The 18,576-nt window shown below is 38.6% G+C and overlaps 1 protein-coding gene across 1 annotated transcript in view; it reads left to right on the top strand.

Annotated features, from left to right (window-relative positions):
* LOC112573499 (cGMP-dependent protein kinase 1-like) overlaps positions 1 to 17,554 on the top strand; it is a 117,179-nt gene extending 99,625 nt beyond the window's left edge. The window contains 7 exon segments of the mRNA XM_025253943.1: positions 245 to 384; positions 1,684 to 1,773; positions 3,605 to 3,746; positions 11,465 to 11,628; positions 11,996 to 12,118; positions 12,373 to 12,502; positions 12,846 to 17,554. Of these exon segments, the coding sequence (XP_025109728.1) occupies positions 245 to 384; positions 1,684 to 1,773; positions 3,605 to 3,746; positions 11,465 to 11,628; positions 11,996 to 12,118; positions 12,373 to 12,502; positions 12,846 to 12,944 (888 nt within the window). The 3' untranslated portion in view covers positions 12,945 to 17,554.
* Positions 17,555 to 18,576: the final 1,022 nt, after the last annotated feature.

Here is an 18,576-nt window from a genome sequence, read left to right as displayed (position 1 = left end):
TAAGAGAATTTTGTATGTCTTCCAATTTCTTGTTTAATTTAATCTAATTTTAGTATAAAAAGGGAAACTCTTTTTCTAACCCTCCTAACCCCACTCCTATCTCTCACATGAACAGAAAGTGCTTATCGAGGGCTTTAGGGTTTTTTCCCTTGTGTCTCAGTTTTCAGAAAGGGTGAGTAACTCAGCAGTATGTATGTGTGTTGCTGTTTTTTTTAATCCTTCGTGATAATTTCTGTCAATTCAGGTGCAAGTAAACAGCGATGCAAGCAAGACATACGCCCTGAAGATTCTGAAGAAACATCACATTGTGGAGACGAGGCAGCAAGAACACATCATGAACGAAAAGACGATCATGATAGAATCGCGCTGTGATTTCATCGTCAGGTACTGAGCATGCCCACGTCTTCATCTCCTGGGTGTGCCAGGCGTCTTCTCTCGTCTTAACTCTTTGTTTTCATTGCAATTGAAAAACGAAAAAAAGAAAGAAAATTGTGGAAGCGAGATTATTGGCTGGCCTCAAGATTTCCTCGTGTGAGGTCTTTTGTTGCTGGAAAAAACTATTTACGCGAGGAGGAGGTGGTTGTTGTTGTTGGAAGGAGAGGTCGAAAGGTGGCGTGAGTGGTGTTTCGCAAACAAGGATTTTCAAAGATATGTGAATGCGTTTGTGTGTCTGAGCGTGTTAAGGACAGTAGCACACTACTAAAGCACCAAAGACCAACTTACGGCAACATATATCTTTGTAAGATGTCTTTTGTGTGTGGAATGATGGGGTAGCGCCTGTTGACATCAGCTCGTGCAGTAGATGAAAACTGGAGCGTGCGTACTGTTGTTACGAATGCTGTGGTATACATTCCAATCCATTTGAAGTCAAAAACAGAAGATCATCTGAACACGGATGAACACGTATCTCACATGAGAGGAGGGTTAGGGGGAGGTAGACATGCCTATTTTTTTAATTAAGATGAGTTTTTCTAAGTGTTACCTTGGAAACAAAGGGAGGTGGGAAGCTGATGAAAATTGGTTTTAATTTAATCAGTGGAATTCGATGAAACTTCGTTTTTTTTAAAAATTGATTATGCAACCGGAACAAATGCTTTGGAGTAGCTTTCGAGTGCAAAACGTTCCTTTGACAGTTTGCAAACACTGAGACATTCGAACTGAGAATGGTTCTTGTCTTAACAGGGAAAACAGGTGAATTCAATTGTTAACGATTGCATCTTCACTTTTACTTTTGTCTATCAGCAACATACCATTGATCAAAGACAGTGTGAAATAATAATAAAATAAAATAATCCTGCATTGAACTGGTGGTGACAGCATCAGAGACTGGCGGCAAACACGATTTCAGGCAATGTAACCAGGTGAAGATGATCGAGTCAGACTAATTGACAGGGAGAGTAGGGGTATACGGGAGAAGATTTCACGAAATTAAATTCTCTCGGTTCGCCCACTCGGTTTTATTGCTTTGTATTAAATGTAGGGTATTTTTTAATCATGTGAGATCCATGTCTTCATAGACAGTAGTGATATAATGTAATGTAATATCAGTATTCTAGCCACGTTCGAAGTTTTCAAATCTTCTTAGTAATATTTGTCCACCGGTTTTTGTACTTTACAGTCTATAACAGTTGTGAATGGTGTAACTAGGTGACACTGCCATTGATGTTGCGTTTTGGTTTTCAGGTTGTACAAGACGTTTAAAGACAGAAAATATCTGTACATGCTCTTAGAGGCTTGTCTGGGAGGAGAACTCTGGACTGTTCTCAGAGACAAGTAAGTTAGTTTAGTGAGGCTGAGAAATCATCAAGAAGAAAAATGATTTGCGTGAGAGGGTTCCTTCCTTTTGTCTCACTCTCCCACTCTCTCTCTCTCTGACACCCATGACATTCCCTTTTCTTTTCTTTCCTTCTTCAGTTTCTGTTTCTCTCTCCCCACTTCGTCTTATTTTCTATTTTCTCCTTTGCTCCCACATCTTTCCACTTTACTCATCTTACCTACTCTTTCTCATTATCGACATTCCTCAAGCGCCCTTTCATCTCACATCACTTATATTTTCGTTGACTCTGCATCACTTTAAATTCCGTTTTTATCGCTGAGGAATAATACAAAACTAATGAAATATTTCTTCTCTTATCTATACGGAATGAAGAATTCTAAGATAACTGTGTATTTTTGCAAAACTTATACTTGATGTTAAGAATAGTGACTGAGACGCATAAAGATAGACACCAACAACAGTCGAGTGTGAACTGTGTCTATGTCTTTTGCTTGTATACAAGGAAACGTGTGTGCATGCAAACACACAAACGTAAGGACGTCACATGCCCTCGATCACACACACACACACTCACACTCGCACACACTCACACACACACTCACACATACACTCACGCACACACACATAGCCTAAGTGCATGAGTCCTGCAGCACCAACCACGTGAACGTAGAATTAGAAGATTGTGCACGTTGTTTGCAGAAGGATGAGTTGTAAACATCAACTGCACGCACCATGCTTAACCAGAGCGAGAATTATCTCAGGGCGTAAAATCTGTAGCTGCTGATAAACATTACACAGGAAAAGATGTAATTATAAGAACATTTGACGGTCTTATCATATAAATATTATAAATTATCGTAGAAATTGCGATGTGATGTGAAAGCAGCCGACGATGCTGCCTACCTGCCTGGAGATTTTGCAAAAAAGAACAGAAGACGAGACTGGAAGAAAAGATTGCTGCTGATGATGATGAGGAGGAGGAGGAGGATATGAGTTATGATGATGATTATTATTATGGCAAAGATTGAGAATGAACAGTCAGTCATGTTACCATGCAACACTGTGCAAAAAAGAAAGGTGAAGACTTGATGGTCAGTTTTCCCGGGTCATGACACCCTGACCTGCAAGGGTTTGGTCGACCATGTTTTCATTTTGTAACGTGGCATTTGGCATTTCGCCATTTGATTAAAAAGGAGGCTACTGGCATCTGATCTGCCATATAGACATCGCCTGATCAAGCCTGGAGTAATGTCAACAGTCAGTAGTACGTGGTGCAGGGAGTGTCGTGCCCGCGGCTTCTCACAAACATCATTTAAGGATTCTACTAGGTGGTGACTGCAAAAATAAAAACGCCTCCTTTCAAGGAATTTTATCGTCGTTAAGATCACTTTAAACCACACGTGACAGAAACAGTTCTAGTACCCTAGATGAAACCATATTATTCGTGTCACATGTTTTGTACCTGTTGTTTGTGTGTGTGACATTTCGACGACTGTATCAGATTCGGGACTGACAGAGAAAAACACTCGAAAAATGACCCTTTCAGTCATTGTTTTTGTCTACTTACATTATTTCTTTCATCTTGTCATGGTCTTTCGTGTCTACTACTTGTCTAAAGGGTCCTTGTGTTTAAAAACGAATGTATTTCTCTCCAGTATACTACAGTAGAGCTTTATAGTCTTATGAGAGAAATTTATGACAGAATCTCATTACGGATCCATTTCTGCAATTCTGACTAAAACTTTTTTAATGTGTCTGTTAGCATGTCTTTCTCTCTCCTGCTGACAGAATCCTTTACTAATGTGTCATTGTCGCTCGTCCTCACAGAGGCTCCTTCGACGACCAGACGACAAGATTTTACACGGCCTGTGTGGTTGAAGCCTTTGTCTACCTGCATAGTCGGGGCATTGTCTACAGGGACCTGAAGCCAGAGAACCTACTGCTGGACAGTGCTGGCTATGTCAAACTGGTGAGTAGATAGATGGACAAACACATGGCTGTGTTAAGATGACACATTTATATGCACACGCATTGTCCCTTGACTGGTACCGGTCGTTCAGGAGAGCACATTGATAAAGATGGTAGTTTAAAAGGCCAACCGCTCACACCTGTATTTGGCGATAGTGAACATATCTTGTACAGGACGATCAGTCTATCCCTTCACATCCATAAGCCAGTTCTTTCTCTGGCGTCGTCCACCCTTCAAAGACTTCTTCGACAGGACCAACGTCCTGCCGGGTCACATGGCCAGACCAGACCGTTTGAGTGTTGCAAATATGAGTTCCTGCTATCCTACGAGCGTGGTGACCATCCTTCGAACAGTCAGTGGTTTCATGTTTTCTTTCTATATCCATCCATCTATTCACAAAAACACATGCACCACACACACACACACTCTCTCATTCACACACCCTCTCCACACACAGTCTTGTACCAGTCCTATAACAAAGCCACCATTTATGCCATGGAAGCATATCTGAGAGGGAGTGCACACTTAGAGGTTTGATGGATGCTGGTGCGAGCGGCGAGTGGCTGGCAGGCAGGTGATGCCGGTGCCGCGGACATCAAAGAAGCGATTGTAAATCGATCAGCAGCAACAGTGATTCTCTGCACGCTCCATCCGGCACGGAGGTTACCTTGGTTCCAGTGCTGCACACACTGCCTGCCTGTTCATGGCCAGCTGCAACTAGACGATTAAGCCAAAGGCGTGGGGCGCTGGAAATAATCGACGAAAGTTCTGAAGCTATTTAGACCCTCGCTTCCTGTCGCTGCAATGAGACTTGATCGAGCTATCCATCACGCTAAGGTCCTGATTGAGGAAACGCCACTAGTCCTCGGCGACGTGAAGGTTAGGACACAATACAATAATAGTCATGCGCAGTCCTTAGGATGTTCAGAAATTACACGAGGGTTAAGACATCTTGGGTAACTATAAGAATAATGAAAAGTATGTAATGATCGGGTGGATATTTGAATATTGTGTCGCTCGTGAAGTGTTCTTCAGCATTCATGAAGAAATCATCATCATTATGTTCATCTTCATCTTCTTCTTCGGAGAATTTGCAAAGCCTCTTCCTCAAACTAGGCTCATCGCGCTTTACAAAACCTAATTATACTTTTATAAACTGAAAAAATACATACATCAGCCTTTTCGTTTTCCAGGACAGCCCACACTGACCCTATGAGCACACAGCACAGTGCTTTTGCGAATGGTGTAAATTTATGATTGAAGGGTTTGTTTTTCCTGTTTAGACCTTGATTACCTGAGTGCGTGGTTGTGTAATGATGGTCGTGTAGTTGTGGTCGTGGTGTGGGTGTGTGAGAGAGAGAGGAATGGGGAGAGGAGGTTACGAAACAGGAGACCCTGGTGGCGTGCGAGCACTTCTAGCAGATGAATCAGATGCTGACAGGCTGCGCGCGCAGCAAATACGAACAGAACTGTTTGACACGTCTTTGTTGACCAACGAAGCTCTGTGTTTATGGCCTGCTTCCTTTCAATTACAGTAACGGTTTTTTTCAATTACATTCACGATCGACAACCGCTTTCATTTCCTCCCGCCCTCTCTTTCTCCGTCTCTCCATCATGTCTTCTTCCTCTTCTCGTGACGTACCCCACATCATGCGAAATTATTTTGTCCCCAAGGCAAGAAAATTCAGCCAATCGAATTGCCCAAAATATGCTACGTCATGCTCGGCTTAGCCAACCCGATGGCCAGCATGGCTTTATGTGTGTTTGCGAGTGAAGTTTGTTGCTCCATTCTCTTTATTCTTTGTGGGAATTTGGTCGAGTAAATTAACTTCTACAGACTTTAACCAAATGGGCGTGCTCAATGTTCTCTTTATCTCTGCTTCTTTTTAACAAATTCACGCACGCACGCTTGCACACACACACACACACACGCATGTTTAAAAACACGAACTAAACAAAGATCACTCACTAATTTGTGCCTTGAAATGCACCAACACCTGGTTTGCTCTAAACTGCTTCAAATTTTCTTTGATCCATTTTTGCACCCGGACGATTGTTTTTTCAAGCAAGATAAATGTATAATCGGTATCGTTCCACTGGTAACCTTCGTGCCCGTCGATTCACCTCGCCTTGCCCTGGAGGGTTCACAGATAGACGCCGTGTCTTGTGTGAAGGATCTGTCTTTTCCTAGGAATCCGAAAGCTCCAGAATTCTGTAGATATCCAAGGCTTAGATCACAAGGCTTCTACTGGCAAGCACGTGATACGAGGCGTCTGGACAACTCCAGACATGCAGGCGTATTCGCAGCTAACAGGGCAACGAACACCTTCTTTAATACACTTTATTTTCTTTCCTTCCTTCCTTCCTTCCTTCCTTCCTTCCTTCCTTCCTTTTATAATAAACGATCCGCATTTTTAGATTGCTCCCTCAAGCACTATAAGACAACCCTCATTGAGTAATACTCCTCCCCATTCTGTCCTGATTCTAAGTGACACCAAGCACCAAGGTAGTTGTTACCTTCATACATTGTTTTTTTTTTTTTTTGCACTGTATCTACTGTTTATTATGTTTTTGTGCTGTATGCGGATGATTATCTATCGAGTGCACATTACTGAGGAATTTTTTGTTCTGTTTTCATCTTGTTTAGTTTTGGGTGAAGCGATTTATTTGGGGTTTTTTCCCTCGCATTCTTCACAATCAGATATTAAATAGTTTATATTTATATTATATCTGTTTTTTCCCATATTGTATAATTGTTGGTCATTATTCTGTCTTTTTTTCACATTACATCTAAAAGGCACGTTCAGATGGCTGGTCCGAGAGAGGAGGGGAAAAATGGGCTGTTACATTGGTAATGTCTTTGGCAAGGTTGGCAAGGTTGGCAAATGAGCCAATAGTCCGCATCCTAACATGTTGTACGATTGGCATCCACATACGTACGTACTTCTCCAATGCTTTGTGCAGGCGAGAGAGCATGCGCCCGTGCATACAAGAATGTAAAGGTAGCCGCGCTCTCAGTGAGTGGCACGTGATGCAAGTCGCCTTTGATGTCAGTGCAAGCCGCGAGGCACGCGATTAAACAGATTGGGGTTCTTTCACTGCCTGTCGTGCACCGCGACAAAAGAAAGCCAAACATACCGCCATCAAAGAGAATTTCTGAGCACCTGGGTGAAAATAACCTGGTAACCTAGCTTTGTATAATGGTCAATGAGCTATTAGTTTTAGAAGTTTGAGAATGCAACCTGCGCCACAGTTTCGCATAACACAGTCTTTAAGACACTAATAATATTAAGTTCTGCATTACATCCAAAACCAGATTCATCAAGGTTTACAAAGAAGACTAAATAAGACCAATTAAAATATTCATGATATATTTTATGAGTTAAATATTAATTAAAAAGTCTAGCATAACACTTAGCGAGCAGCAAAAGTCAAGTGCTAGCATGAGCACTCATAGCTAAGTACAAGAAAAAGCTGTGTTAAAATGAAGTGGTTAATGAATAGAAGACGGCAGGTGACCTTAGCCAAGATTTAATTTTGCCACAGGAGAAGCCAGCTACCGGAAGAAATTCCACGTCCACAACAAGCAGCAGTTTGATGCTACGGTTGTATTTAAAACTTTCCCTGCTGCAAAACATATCTTTTAGCACGCAATTTTTGTGACATGTTTAAGGCATCCATCTAACAGGTAAAATTTGATTTTGTGGGATTGTTGATTGGTTGGTTGTGGTTTATGCCGTGCCATCAAGTAAAGCTACATCACGACGAGAGAAAGTAATCATGCATTTAAATGCTTCGGAAGAAAAACATAGGGGATATAACAACAACAGCCTAAACAATAAATGCAAACTAAGAAGTTGTAGGAAAACGGTAAAAAAGGGGTGCTGTGACTTTAAAATTCACCAGTAAACCGGAAACTTAAACCAGAATCTACAAAACATAAAATCTTAAAAATGATGGTAAAGCCTATTCTCTTTGAAAATGAAAAAAGAAAGAAAAAAAAGAAAGAAAAACTGCACCATCGTCGGCACGTGTCCCGCTTTCGTCCCCGAAACGTCTGGTCACCTTACGAAAAATGTCCAAGGCTTTCTGACATGAGAGGCGTAGAAATTTGATATTAGGACGAAAAGATAGTTTACCGTCAAAAATTACCCCAAGAAATGTTACTTCCTGGACCAAAACTGCAGAATATTTTCGTCCTCGAGTCGGACTTCGTAACATTCTGAGAGTAAAATGTCTGTGCTATGAAGTCATACATACCGGCCTCGAATTTCTGATGTTGCGTGTTTGACATCGCACGTCCGGTGTTGTCAGTGCACACGTGCTCGAAACAGGATCATAAAAGCTCGGAGGATGCATACTAACGCCAGATGAATGGAGGTCTCCGAGTATTTATAGTTCCTTCCGTTTGGATGAAAAGAAAGCGCTGCGTTTTATTTGATGGTTGATGACAAGAAGTGAGTGGAATATGTATTTGTTATCTTCCCTGGAATGTTCTCAGTTACACGTGATGTATCATTAAAGCATGTAGAACAGAAACCCTTTTTCCGCGTGATTTTAAGTTAGTCCTTGAAATTTTTCTCCTTTTTTTTTTTCCCCCATGATGCCTATGAAGTCCTGAGGGCTTTTCGCCTACTGTAGAAATAGTTTACGAAAATACACATTAATATTTTTATAAAAACTAAACCACTTCTCGAAAACTGCGACTGTTTTTCCTCGCTCAAAGTTCCCAGAGATGATGTGAATGCTCCCTTTTTTTCCTGCGGAAAGTTAAATATTTGATAAGACCTACTGGCAGGAAGGAAATAGGTGAAGGTTCAGGATTTTAGTAATATGATGGGAACAGGCTTGCAGAAGGATCTGTACTGGCTGCTCTATCAGGTTTGTAACGGGGATGTAGAGAGATGCACGCTTGCAAGACTGGTAGCCACCATCGAGTATGCCTTCTCTACATTCTCCCATATTAACAGTTGTCTGTTCCTACTTTGAAGGGAGCGTAACACAGGTGATGAGATAGAAGTTTTCGCCTAAAGAGAGAGAGAAGGAGAAAGACAGACCGACCTTAAAACGGTCGTCAGCTGATGAGGATGAGGATGGTCGACCCTGGCAGGATGCCAGACGGCGGTTAGACTGAAGTAACGGAAGCCATCCGCGTTGCAGCCAACTGTTAGATCGAGACAATTAAGCTGTCGGGATAATGGGGACCAGGTGCTGAATTTTTGTACAGGTTTCCAGAACAAAATACTTTGCCTGCTCATCCGCTGGCCTTGTGCTGTCAGTGCTCATCCGACACCATTCTCTATTATTATGTTACTTCCGCTGGCAGGCACCCGACCCTCCCCCAATCCCTCTCTCTTTTTTTCGCAAGAGGACAACAACACAGATGTCAAGATCTCGCACCGAGCTTCACCCAGTTATTATAAGACTCGGATGGACGTGTTTTATTTGAAGAATTTCACGCCTCATCACACAAATCGCGGATGCTTCGCACCTTTCTTGCCGAACCGATTGTCGCAAACACCTTAGCCAGCCGCCCATCCTGCATCCTGGCTGCATCCTGGTGGGGAGAAAACGAAAACAAACAAATTTAGGGATCTGGCCTAGCCCTCCTCACGCATCCTGTGATTGGCACTGCTCTTGAGAGAACAGAGAGGGCGCTGCGATTTGCACATCGACCGGAGATGACGTAACACGGAGGAAGAATGCCTGTACTTGTTCTCACAGGAAGAAATTAATCAGAGCAGGTTCCTCTGCTAAAGATACACTTCGCGGAAAAAAGATTTTGAGTTTTTTTTCTGTCCTGATCCTTCTGGTATTTTAGGTTACAAATGAGGGGTGCATGGTATAAGTTAACGAGCCCTGGGTAGCTATTTGGCGTGCACTGATCAAAAACAACATAAACATCCTCCTATCACAGGTTACAGCTTCACGCATGTCTGACTTTTAACAGCTACTGCATGCGTTCGACTACATGTGGGTTTTTTGAAGCACTGGATTCATATGACCTTTACGCTCTCACAGTTGATTTTTTTTTTAAATTCTATATTTCTGTCAGAGGACAAAAATGTCTAAAACCTAATAGTTGTGAAATTCATCGATCAGACAAGCGAGGACACAATTAACCCGCCTCTTGACAGCTCGTTAAAATGGATAACTTTAAAAAAAGTACAAGATGGCTCTGCAACTTTCCCGCATTTACTTAAATGAACACGTTGGGTATGCGAGAACATTCGCACACATCACGTACGGTCAGTACGTCTTGACTACGTTTTGCCGTTCACGTCAGGATCCTTGCTGTACTGAGTGCTTCCTACAGTTGAGAGGTTGCTTCTTGCTTTGATGGCCTATTGAAATCATTTCAATCCATAGATAATTTATTATGTATAGATTCTTTGCAAAGCTATATTTGTTGGTCTTCTCGTTTGTCGAGAAGCTTTGTCGAGGCCGCCATGCTGCTGGCATTGTTTTCTGTAAAAGCAGGACTGGTATACGTGATGTTACATCTCAGTCACCTGGACGTCCATCCCTCAACCGCCCCTTTGCTCCCCTATTATAGACTCCAAAAATATGGGCGTGAGCCCTATTCTTGTTTGGACCTCAGCGCTGGATTTTGTTTAATTCTCCTGATTTTTCTACATTCTATCATACACATCCATAACATTGCAAGATTCAAGGGAACACACGTCCTTCGATCATCAGTGTATGTTCTAGTCGGTGCCCCCTCTCTTCCTCGTTATTTTTATTTTGTTTATTACATTTTCATTTATCTTCGTCTTTATTTGTATCTATGCTATGTTTCTTCTTAGGCTTCGCTGGCTTATTTTTATATGTATTTAAACATAATTGATGTGTTTGCATTTTGGCATTATCGTCCGTAGCATTAGGGCTGGCCTTGTGAAAATTTCTTCTTTCGCTCCTCGGCCATGCTTTGTAACAGAGAGGTTACTCTCATTGCTCATTCTCGGTAATGTATTATTATGCCTTATGCTTTGTACCGTGAAATGGAAGAGTTGCGTATGTCTTTCATGTCTCATTCTGTGTAATGGAGGAATACTTTTTATGTCTATGCATCTTTGAAGACTAAAGAACGTTCTGAAACTAGCAACGATTAACATACAAGTTTGTTAGTTTTCTAGACATGGCTTGAGAAATAACACTGTGTGTTTTCGTTTTTTGCACACTACATGTCAGGGTGCAGCCAGACAAAATATTCTGGCAGTCATGTGAACACCTGTCATGCTGTGCTTTTCTCAGAATGGCTTAACCGAGGTACTTAAAGACAATTCCAGCGGTGCAATGACCTTAGACAAATCTGTCCCCATGCAGTGTCTGACAGATATGCCAATGTGTGTTAGAAGTAAATGCTGATTTTAAGCCCTCGAACGACTTTCAATAAACACCAAAGATCAACACAACTAAACGTGTGTATTTGGATCACCAGGAGGGAAAGGGTAACCGTCTGGTAGTAGATGTGTATAATAATATAATTAAATATATTCGGTTCTTAGACTATTTTAGCTTTTGGTCTCCTCGTCCCATAGACCTTCTAATTATGTATCTGCAATGCATTCGAAAATGAAAATGTTTTGAAAATTGTGTGAAAGACTAAATAAATGAAATTATTTGACTGAAAAACGTCACATGTACTGAATGTTCATTGTCTTTTGAGACACCTATACTATGGAATATCACATATTTCATCGCTTTACTCATTCTAGGTGGACTTTGGGTTCGCCAAGAAAGTAGGCCATGGCAGAAAGACGTGGACATTCTGTGGAACTCCAGAGTATGTGGCCCCTGAAATTATACTCAACAAAGGTCATGACATTTCGGCAGACTATTGGTCACTGGGCATCCTGATGTTTGAATTACTGACTGGAAGGTAAGTAATTTTGCTGATTAGCTGTTTAATGTTTGTTGAACTGGGCTCTCAGCATCTTAATTTTATATATTTTCTGACTCAAATCTGTGCCAGTTACTTAAATTTATACATGAAATGTTTTCTGAAGACGTTAGACAACGGAGAACTCCTAAACAGCATGGGGTAAGCTGGAAGGTATATAGATAAAGGGTGAATCAGAATTTGGTGACTGCATGTCCTTGCATCTGTGTGTGTGTGTGAGTGTGTGTGAAAGAGATGGATTTGTGAAAGATAAAGAGAATCATTGATTCATTATTATTCAGAGAATCGTGGAGAGTTACATTAGCTGAGCTTTAGGGCAGGTATTTATAGATATCATTTTGTTTAGCCCTCCATTTGCTGGGACTGACCCTATGAAGACCTACAATCTGATCCTGAAGGGGATAGACGCTGTTGATTTTCCTCGGAAGATAACCAAGAACGCCCAAAGCCTTATCAAGAAACTTTGCAGGCAAGTCTCGTTCTTTATGCATTAGTTTGCCTATGATTGTGTGTGTGTATATGTGTGCCCATCAATGCTAGCAAACATTTCATTCTGCACCTGCACACATGCATAAACTCCTTCACTTTGTCAATTTTTGAAAACCTGAGTCTGCCTTCTATTAATCATGACCGATCCAATATTACAATTTTGTCCACATATTTGATATTATGCAATTCTAAGCCATTTAGGAAAGTTATAGGTGATGAATTTAATATTTTCAGAGATAATCCCATGGAGAGATTAGGATATGGACGTGGTGGTATACGTGAAATACAAAAGCATACATGGTTTGAGAGCTTCAACTGGGATGGACTGCGCACAAAGACACTCAAAGCTCCAATAATCCCAAATGTGAGCAAATAATAGCTTTATAGTTGTAGTTAGTTCAGTTTAACAAGTTTAATTGTTTTTCTTTTTTACAATATTTACATAACTTGCTACTTTTCAACTAATAAGATGTGTTTCACTCACCACTGTCAAACTTTAAATACATCTACTTTGCAGAAAGTAATGCAGATACCCACTGTACTGCTTATTAGTGATTTTACATTATTTCTATGGGACGATTTCAATTCTCTTGGAAGTTAAGTACAGAAAAGTACAAAAAGAAAGCATATGTTTTTTTTATTTTACCTTGCCTAAGACTTTAAAATATCTTTTGCTTTTCACTAATTATTAATTTGTTTGCCTGCAGGTGAAATCTTCTGCAGACACATCAAATTTTGATGATTATCCAGATGAAGAGGAAAACCCTCCTCCCGATGATCTTACAGGCTGGGATAAAGACTTTTAACAACGACAGTGTCATGTACAGGTGTACATTACCTCAAAAAGAAACATTATTAAATGTGGTTTCAGATGTGCATCATATTTCTTTTATTTTAATTTAATTTTCGGTGGGGAATGAACATGGCGGTCACCTCTTTCATTTCAACCTTAATAATCACTGATCGTTTATGCAGTCCACATGCAAAACTTGAAAGCAAGAAAGGAGCATGTTAGAATGCATTTATTATTGAAATGATGCTTCGATGTGTTGTTATTATTTTGCATTGTTTTCTAGTGCTAACATATAAATTAAAACATGCAAGATATGCGCACTTATTTTGCATCCACTGATGCAGATTTTACGTGCAAAAGAATTTTTTTTATGCTCAGATGGCAGGCTTTAAGAAGTATGTTTGTGAAAAGTAACTCCACTTGTCATGGCAGAACTGACACAAAATTTGTGCTTAATACATAATGTACCCAGTGATATGGGAAAGTGATATGGCACTTGTACCTTAACAGCCTGAAATGTCTGTATATATTAATCTTTTTAAGGATGTGTTTGACATAGCTGGTCCTGGCATGATCTTTTAAAGGAATTATTGTGTATGTTTTCATTTCGTTCATTATTTGAAGACATTTGTTTGTTATCCTGAATATTATTTTATCATAAATGTTCCATCGCTGCATCTAGCATATGTTCTCTTTCGATATCTTTATAAACTAGTTGTTGACAAGATAGCTATGTGCAGATTTATGTGAGGAAAGACTTGCAAAAGGCAAATAAAATACCCTGTGAACATGATTTTTTTTTCCATAAAAATCATCCACATCTAGCACTCTAGACATTGCATTTTGATGTAGCTATCTGTTTTAAACGTGCTCTTGATATTTGGTTTTGTGGTTAGTTTGTAAATATTTATATCATCCTTCTGCAACCTTTGCAGATTCGTTACCTCAGGAATCTTTCATGTGCATTCACATGTTCTCAAATCATTATTATTGCCATGATGCTCAGCTTACCATTTTCTACTTAGACTGCCACATTCATTTCCTGACATTTTTTATTCAAATTTCCCAAACATCAAACACAAACAAATCAGCATCAGCATGCTTCTACCTTTTTTTAACACTCAGTATTGTGCAGCATCAGAGTTCCAAAGAGTTTGGTTCTACTTTCAAATGATGAAATAATTAACTTATGGGAAGAAGTATGTCTGCCCTGCATCTACAGCAAAAGTTTGTTACTACTTTTTCTCTCGTTGAACTATGCTTACCATGAATACTATTAAAGCTGTTAGACTCCCCTATTTATTACACAAATTATTTTTTCAAAATGTATACAGCAGAAAATTATCAGGCTGTATTCATTTTACTTTATGTGCCACAATTTATTTGTTCATTTTTTTTTTGACAAAGCTACAAAATTCTCTTGAGCTGCTCTTTAGTAAAATGGATTTTGTAAAAATCTACAGTCTAAGACACAGACTTTAATGTTTTTAAAAACATAACTGTTGGGGTGGTCCCTATGGGATTAATAGTTTTAATACTGTTTTTAACTGTTTTTCATGAACATTTAAGAAGAAATTCTTTTTGTAAAAATTATTTTTATTTAAATTACCAAAATTTGGTATGATAGGATAATTATAAGGATAAATAAATAACATTTTAAAGTACTGAATGTTCCATTCATTTTTGACAATCAAAATCTTTACATGACTTTTTCCTCACCGAATAGAACCACTTTGCTCTGCTGAGTTTTATCTTTCATTGATTCTGCTAGTATACACGTCAAAAGTCTCGTCAAGTGATATTATTATTATCACAAAAATGAATTTAGTTCCTAAAATGACTCATCAAAGATTTGTCAGTTTATGCAGAAGCTTACAAAGAAAATTTCCTGATTTGTGTTACTTTATAATCTTTATTGAAGGATATGTTCTTTCTTCATAGTTAGTAGATTTGCCTACAAATTTAGATTAATAAAAAATATCTGATGATGTGCTAATGAAGTCATATCAAATTTATTGCTGAGATTTTTTTTCCTTTGTGTTTTATGTTTTTTGATACATTTGCTTATCAAGCGATGGCTGATTAGAATTTGCTTGTACGTTGCACAAAATAAAGAGTCAAAGTTTTGTGCAAGCTGGAAAGTGAATCAACTTATATTAGACATTTAGGTGACTGGCCACAATAGGCCAGCTGCCGATGAGGTAAAAAAATTTGCCTATTGTAGACATATCATTTGTTATTGTTGCTGTATTGTGACAGTCCTCAAGTGATCATGTATATATGAGGGTACTGCATGGCTGCCACTACTGACTTTGAGATTGTAGATAATTGTGTTCTAAAAGTTTGTTATAGTTGTTGATCATTCAAACTGTTATGAGTTTAATTTTGTGCAAGTTTCAAGACTGGGAAGCATTCATGAATGTAGATTTGTGTTGCATTGAGAGTGGACTAAAAGGCAAATATCTATTTTGAACAGTTTAGTTTGGGAAAATACTTCAACAGTTATTTTTATTGTTATATGTGTTATGAAAGTTGCCACATCCATCCATTGATCTTTGGGGGACTCCAAATACACTTTCATTTGTCAACAATATTTTTAAGGTATACATTAGATCATTCGCTTACTTTGTCACAGAATAATATTTTTTCAGTTCTATGTGGAACTTCAGATCTTGCTTATGAATAGTTTATATTGATCATTGTCATACATAACCTGATTTCTCAATACTTCCCTTACATAAGAGGAAAGCAAACCAAAATCTTTTGGCTCAGTACCTGTTTTCTTCCTTCTAATTTATCACAGCTCACAACCACTGGACTGTATTAAAATGTCTTTTGACTAAACTGTGAAGAGAAAGGTAGCTAATATATCCGTAACAGTTTTACTGAATGGTAGTAATTTATAGCCAAAAAACAGTTATGTTAGTTCTGACAGTCACTTTCATTCTGTTTTATCGTCATGAGGAGTTTTAGGTATCGGAAATATATTTTAGTGATGTGTTACCTCATCTGGATATAATACTGACATCTAAGCCTGTATTTTTACCTAGCTTTAGTAGATGATAAACATTATTTAGGCATTATAGTCTCAGTATGAAACCAAGAAAATTGCATTTGTGTAACATCACTTTTATTTTCTCATGTACATTTTAGATAAGTCTTTGAATGTGATTTCATTGTGTAGTTGCTGCTGTGGTTTTATAAGCTTTTTTAAATATGTGCACTACCTTGCCTTAAAATGTTTTTTAAAATTGATGGGAGGGTTATCATTACAGACATGAAGGATATATTCTTTGAAGGTTCTGATGTCAGATATCTCCTAATATTTAAAACATACTAGATCTGCAAGTAATATATCCCACTGACTTTGCTATGACATTGGCTATTGCTATTCTTGTTAAAACAAAATAATGCTTGTGAAAATCTATAATATGTAAAAAAAAAATGCCAGTTTAAAGATTCGTGAACCAGTCGCTCAGAGTGCTGGAGCTGATGATGAAAGGGGAAGACACCATAGAATGGTTGATAGGTTTTAGTCATATTATCTCCCACTGCTTGCCCAGCAACACTAGGTACCTGATTTATTAGGAAAGTTAAAAGGTAGTGGAGCTCCATCTTCCACATGCCATGGTCTGGACAAGGAAAACCACTTACAGTTAACTGCTTACAATTACCCTTTATGATGTGCTATTTTTGGCATTTGCCATTTTAACACCTTTGAGGCTTATTCATTCTCAAATGGCCAAGTTTTGTTCATTTTAAGATAGTAAGTCCCAAAATCTCTGCAGAGAACAGTTTTCCCATTATCAAGATCAACACTTTTGAACATCTAATTCTTGCCTGCACTTAGGTCAGAACTTTATTTTCCATTCTATAACACAAGTAGCTTGTTATCTGAAAATAATTTAACTGACCTAATCTTGTGTTCATATATTCATAAAAGCATCTTCAGTGTTGTTATAACACTGATAGTTAAGTGACCATTCTTCCACACATACCGCATGCAGCAGTAACTGGATTGAATTGTAATTTGCCTGGAAGTATGCTATGGCTTATGCATAATCATTAATGTTCCGCACAACGTCCGTTTCTGAATACTGAATGATGTCCTGGCAAAAAGGATTGTATGTGATGTTTACTTGCAAAGTGCAGTTGAGAAAAGGGTATTCTAAACACTTAAGGTGCCTTTGTGAGAATTTCCATTCATGCAGAAAATGGAATATAAAAAAAAAAGAATAGTCCAACCTGGCCTAGTCTTGTTTTTTAATTCAAAAGAGTTTGAGGCATGTGTAATGCAATGGTATATTACATATAGCAATAATTTATTTTTGTAGAACTTGACCATGTGATTGCTCTTGTTTACCTGCTTGTGAGCACACACATGAGCATACTGCACACTAAAAATGTGAAGACATTACACGCAAGGTAAAAAAAATGGCATTAAACTGTTTTTTCAGTATGAATTTTTACTGTGTAAATGAGCATGCCTTTGGGTATGTGTACAATGTCTTTTAAGAATTCTTTTTCCCTAGCATGCAAATGTTTTGCAATCACAATTTTATTGGTACAAAAATGTATTATGCAAGCATGATATCTGCCTCTAAGAAAGATATATGAACTTTATATGAATGTTATATTATTTTGGAACACTAATTTCAGAAGGATGCACATTAGCTGGTATTCTGTGGCTGTGCTTACACACATTTTTAAATACTTTTACTCAAAGATTCGTCATGAAAGGGAAGGAATTCAGAAGCAGAATTAATTCTCTATTGAGTTAAGTCCTTTGTCATCAGGGGGAAAAGCAATTAAGAAGCAAGAATGTTATATCAAATGTTCACCTCAGATGAAACACAAATACTTCAGTAGACTATAGCTGGATGATGAAAAATGATAATATAAAATCTTTTAAAGATGACAGTAAATTTTGTTAACATCTAAAAGTAACCAATTCTTGGTGGGGGTTTTCTCTGGGTGCTCCAGTTTCTTCTCTCATCTCTACCATCCTCCTTCCCCTACCCCTACCTCCATAATGCAAAATCACCTTTAGGGAGAAACCCTTTTGAAACTTACCAAACAAGTATGGTTATTTGATGGAATATTTTTCCACTGACACTTAAACACTTTTAATAAAACTGAAACTAAAATATATAAGGCAAAAAATCTATGATCATGTAAAATCTTCCAGTTGGGTAATAGTATTAATAATAATAAGGATTTATATAGCCCAAATGAAGGCAGCAGCCCAAAAACCAGGTCTGCTGGGAAGGTATAGGTGTTGCGGCCCTTGCTCTTCAAGGCATAAAAAGAAATAAACTAAATATAGCACCTTTCCAAAGATTTCCTCATAGCGCTTTACATAAATCATATATAGTCTAAATCAGTGATGCACAACCTTTTTCGGCCTGCGGGCCATATTCAATTCCGACACGCGTGTCGCGGGCCGCTTCACCGCAAAAATTACAAACAAAAAAAAAATTAAAAAAAAAATAGAACATACCATTTTTATTAGAAAAAAAGTTGTACTTAGTGGGATATTTGAAGCTGCTTTTCCGAAACCAGCTTCTGAATGTCTGGCTGCATCGAAGAAACACCAAGTCTGAGCACTGAATCGAAATGTTCGTCTGCGAGGCGATTATGTAAGA

This window comes from Pomacea canaliculata, linkage group LG1 (genome assembly GCF_003073045.1).
Source record: "Pomacea canaliculata isolate SZHN2017 linkage group LG1, ASM307304v1, whole genome shotgun sequence".
Taxonomy (NCBI): Eukaryota; Metazoa; Mollusca; class Gastropoda; order Architaenioglossa; family Ampullariidae; genus Pomacea; species Pomacea canaliculata.
Note: the sequence above shows the minus strand (reverse complement) of the source record. Positions and strands in the feature narration are given on the sequence as shown.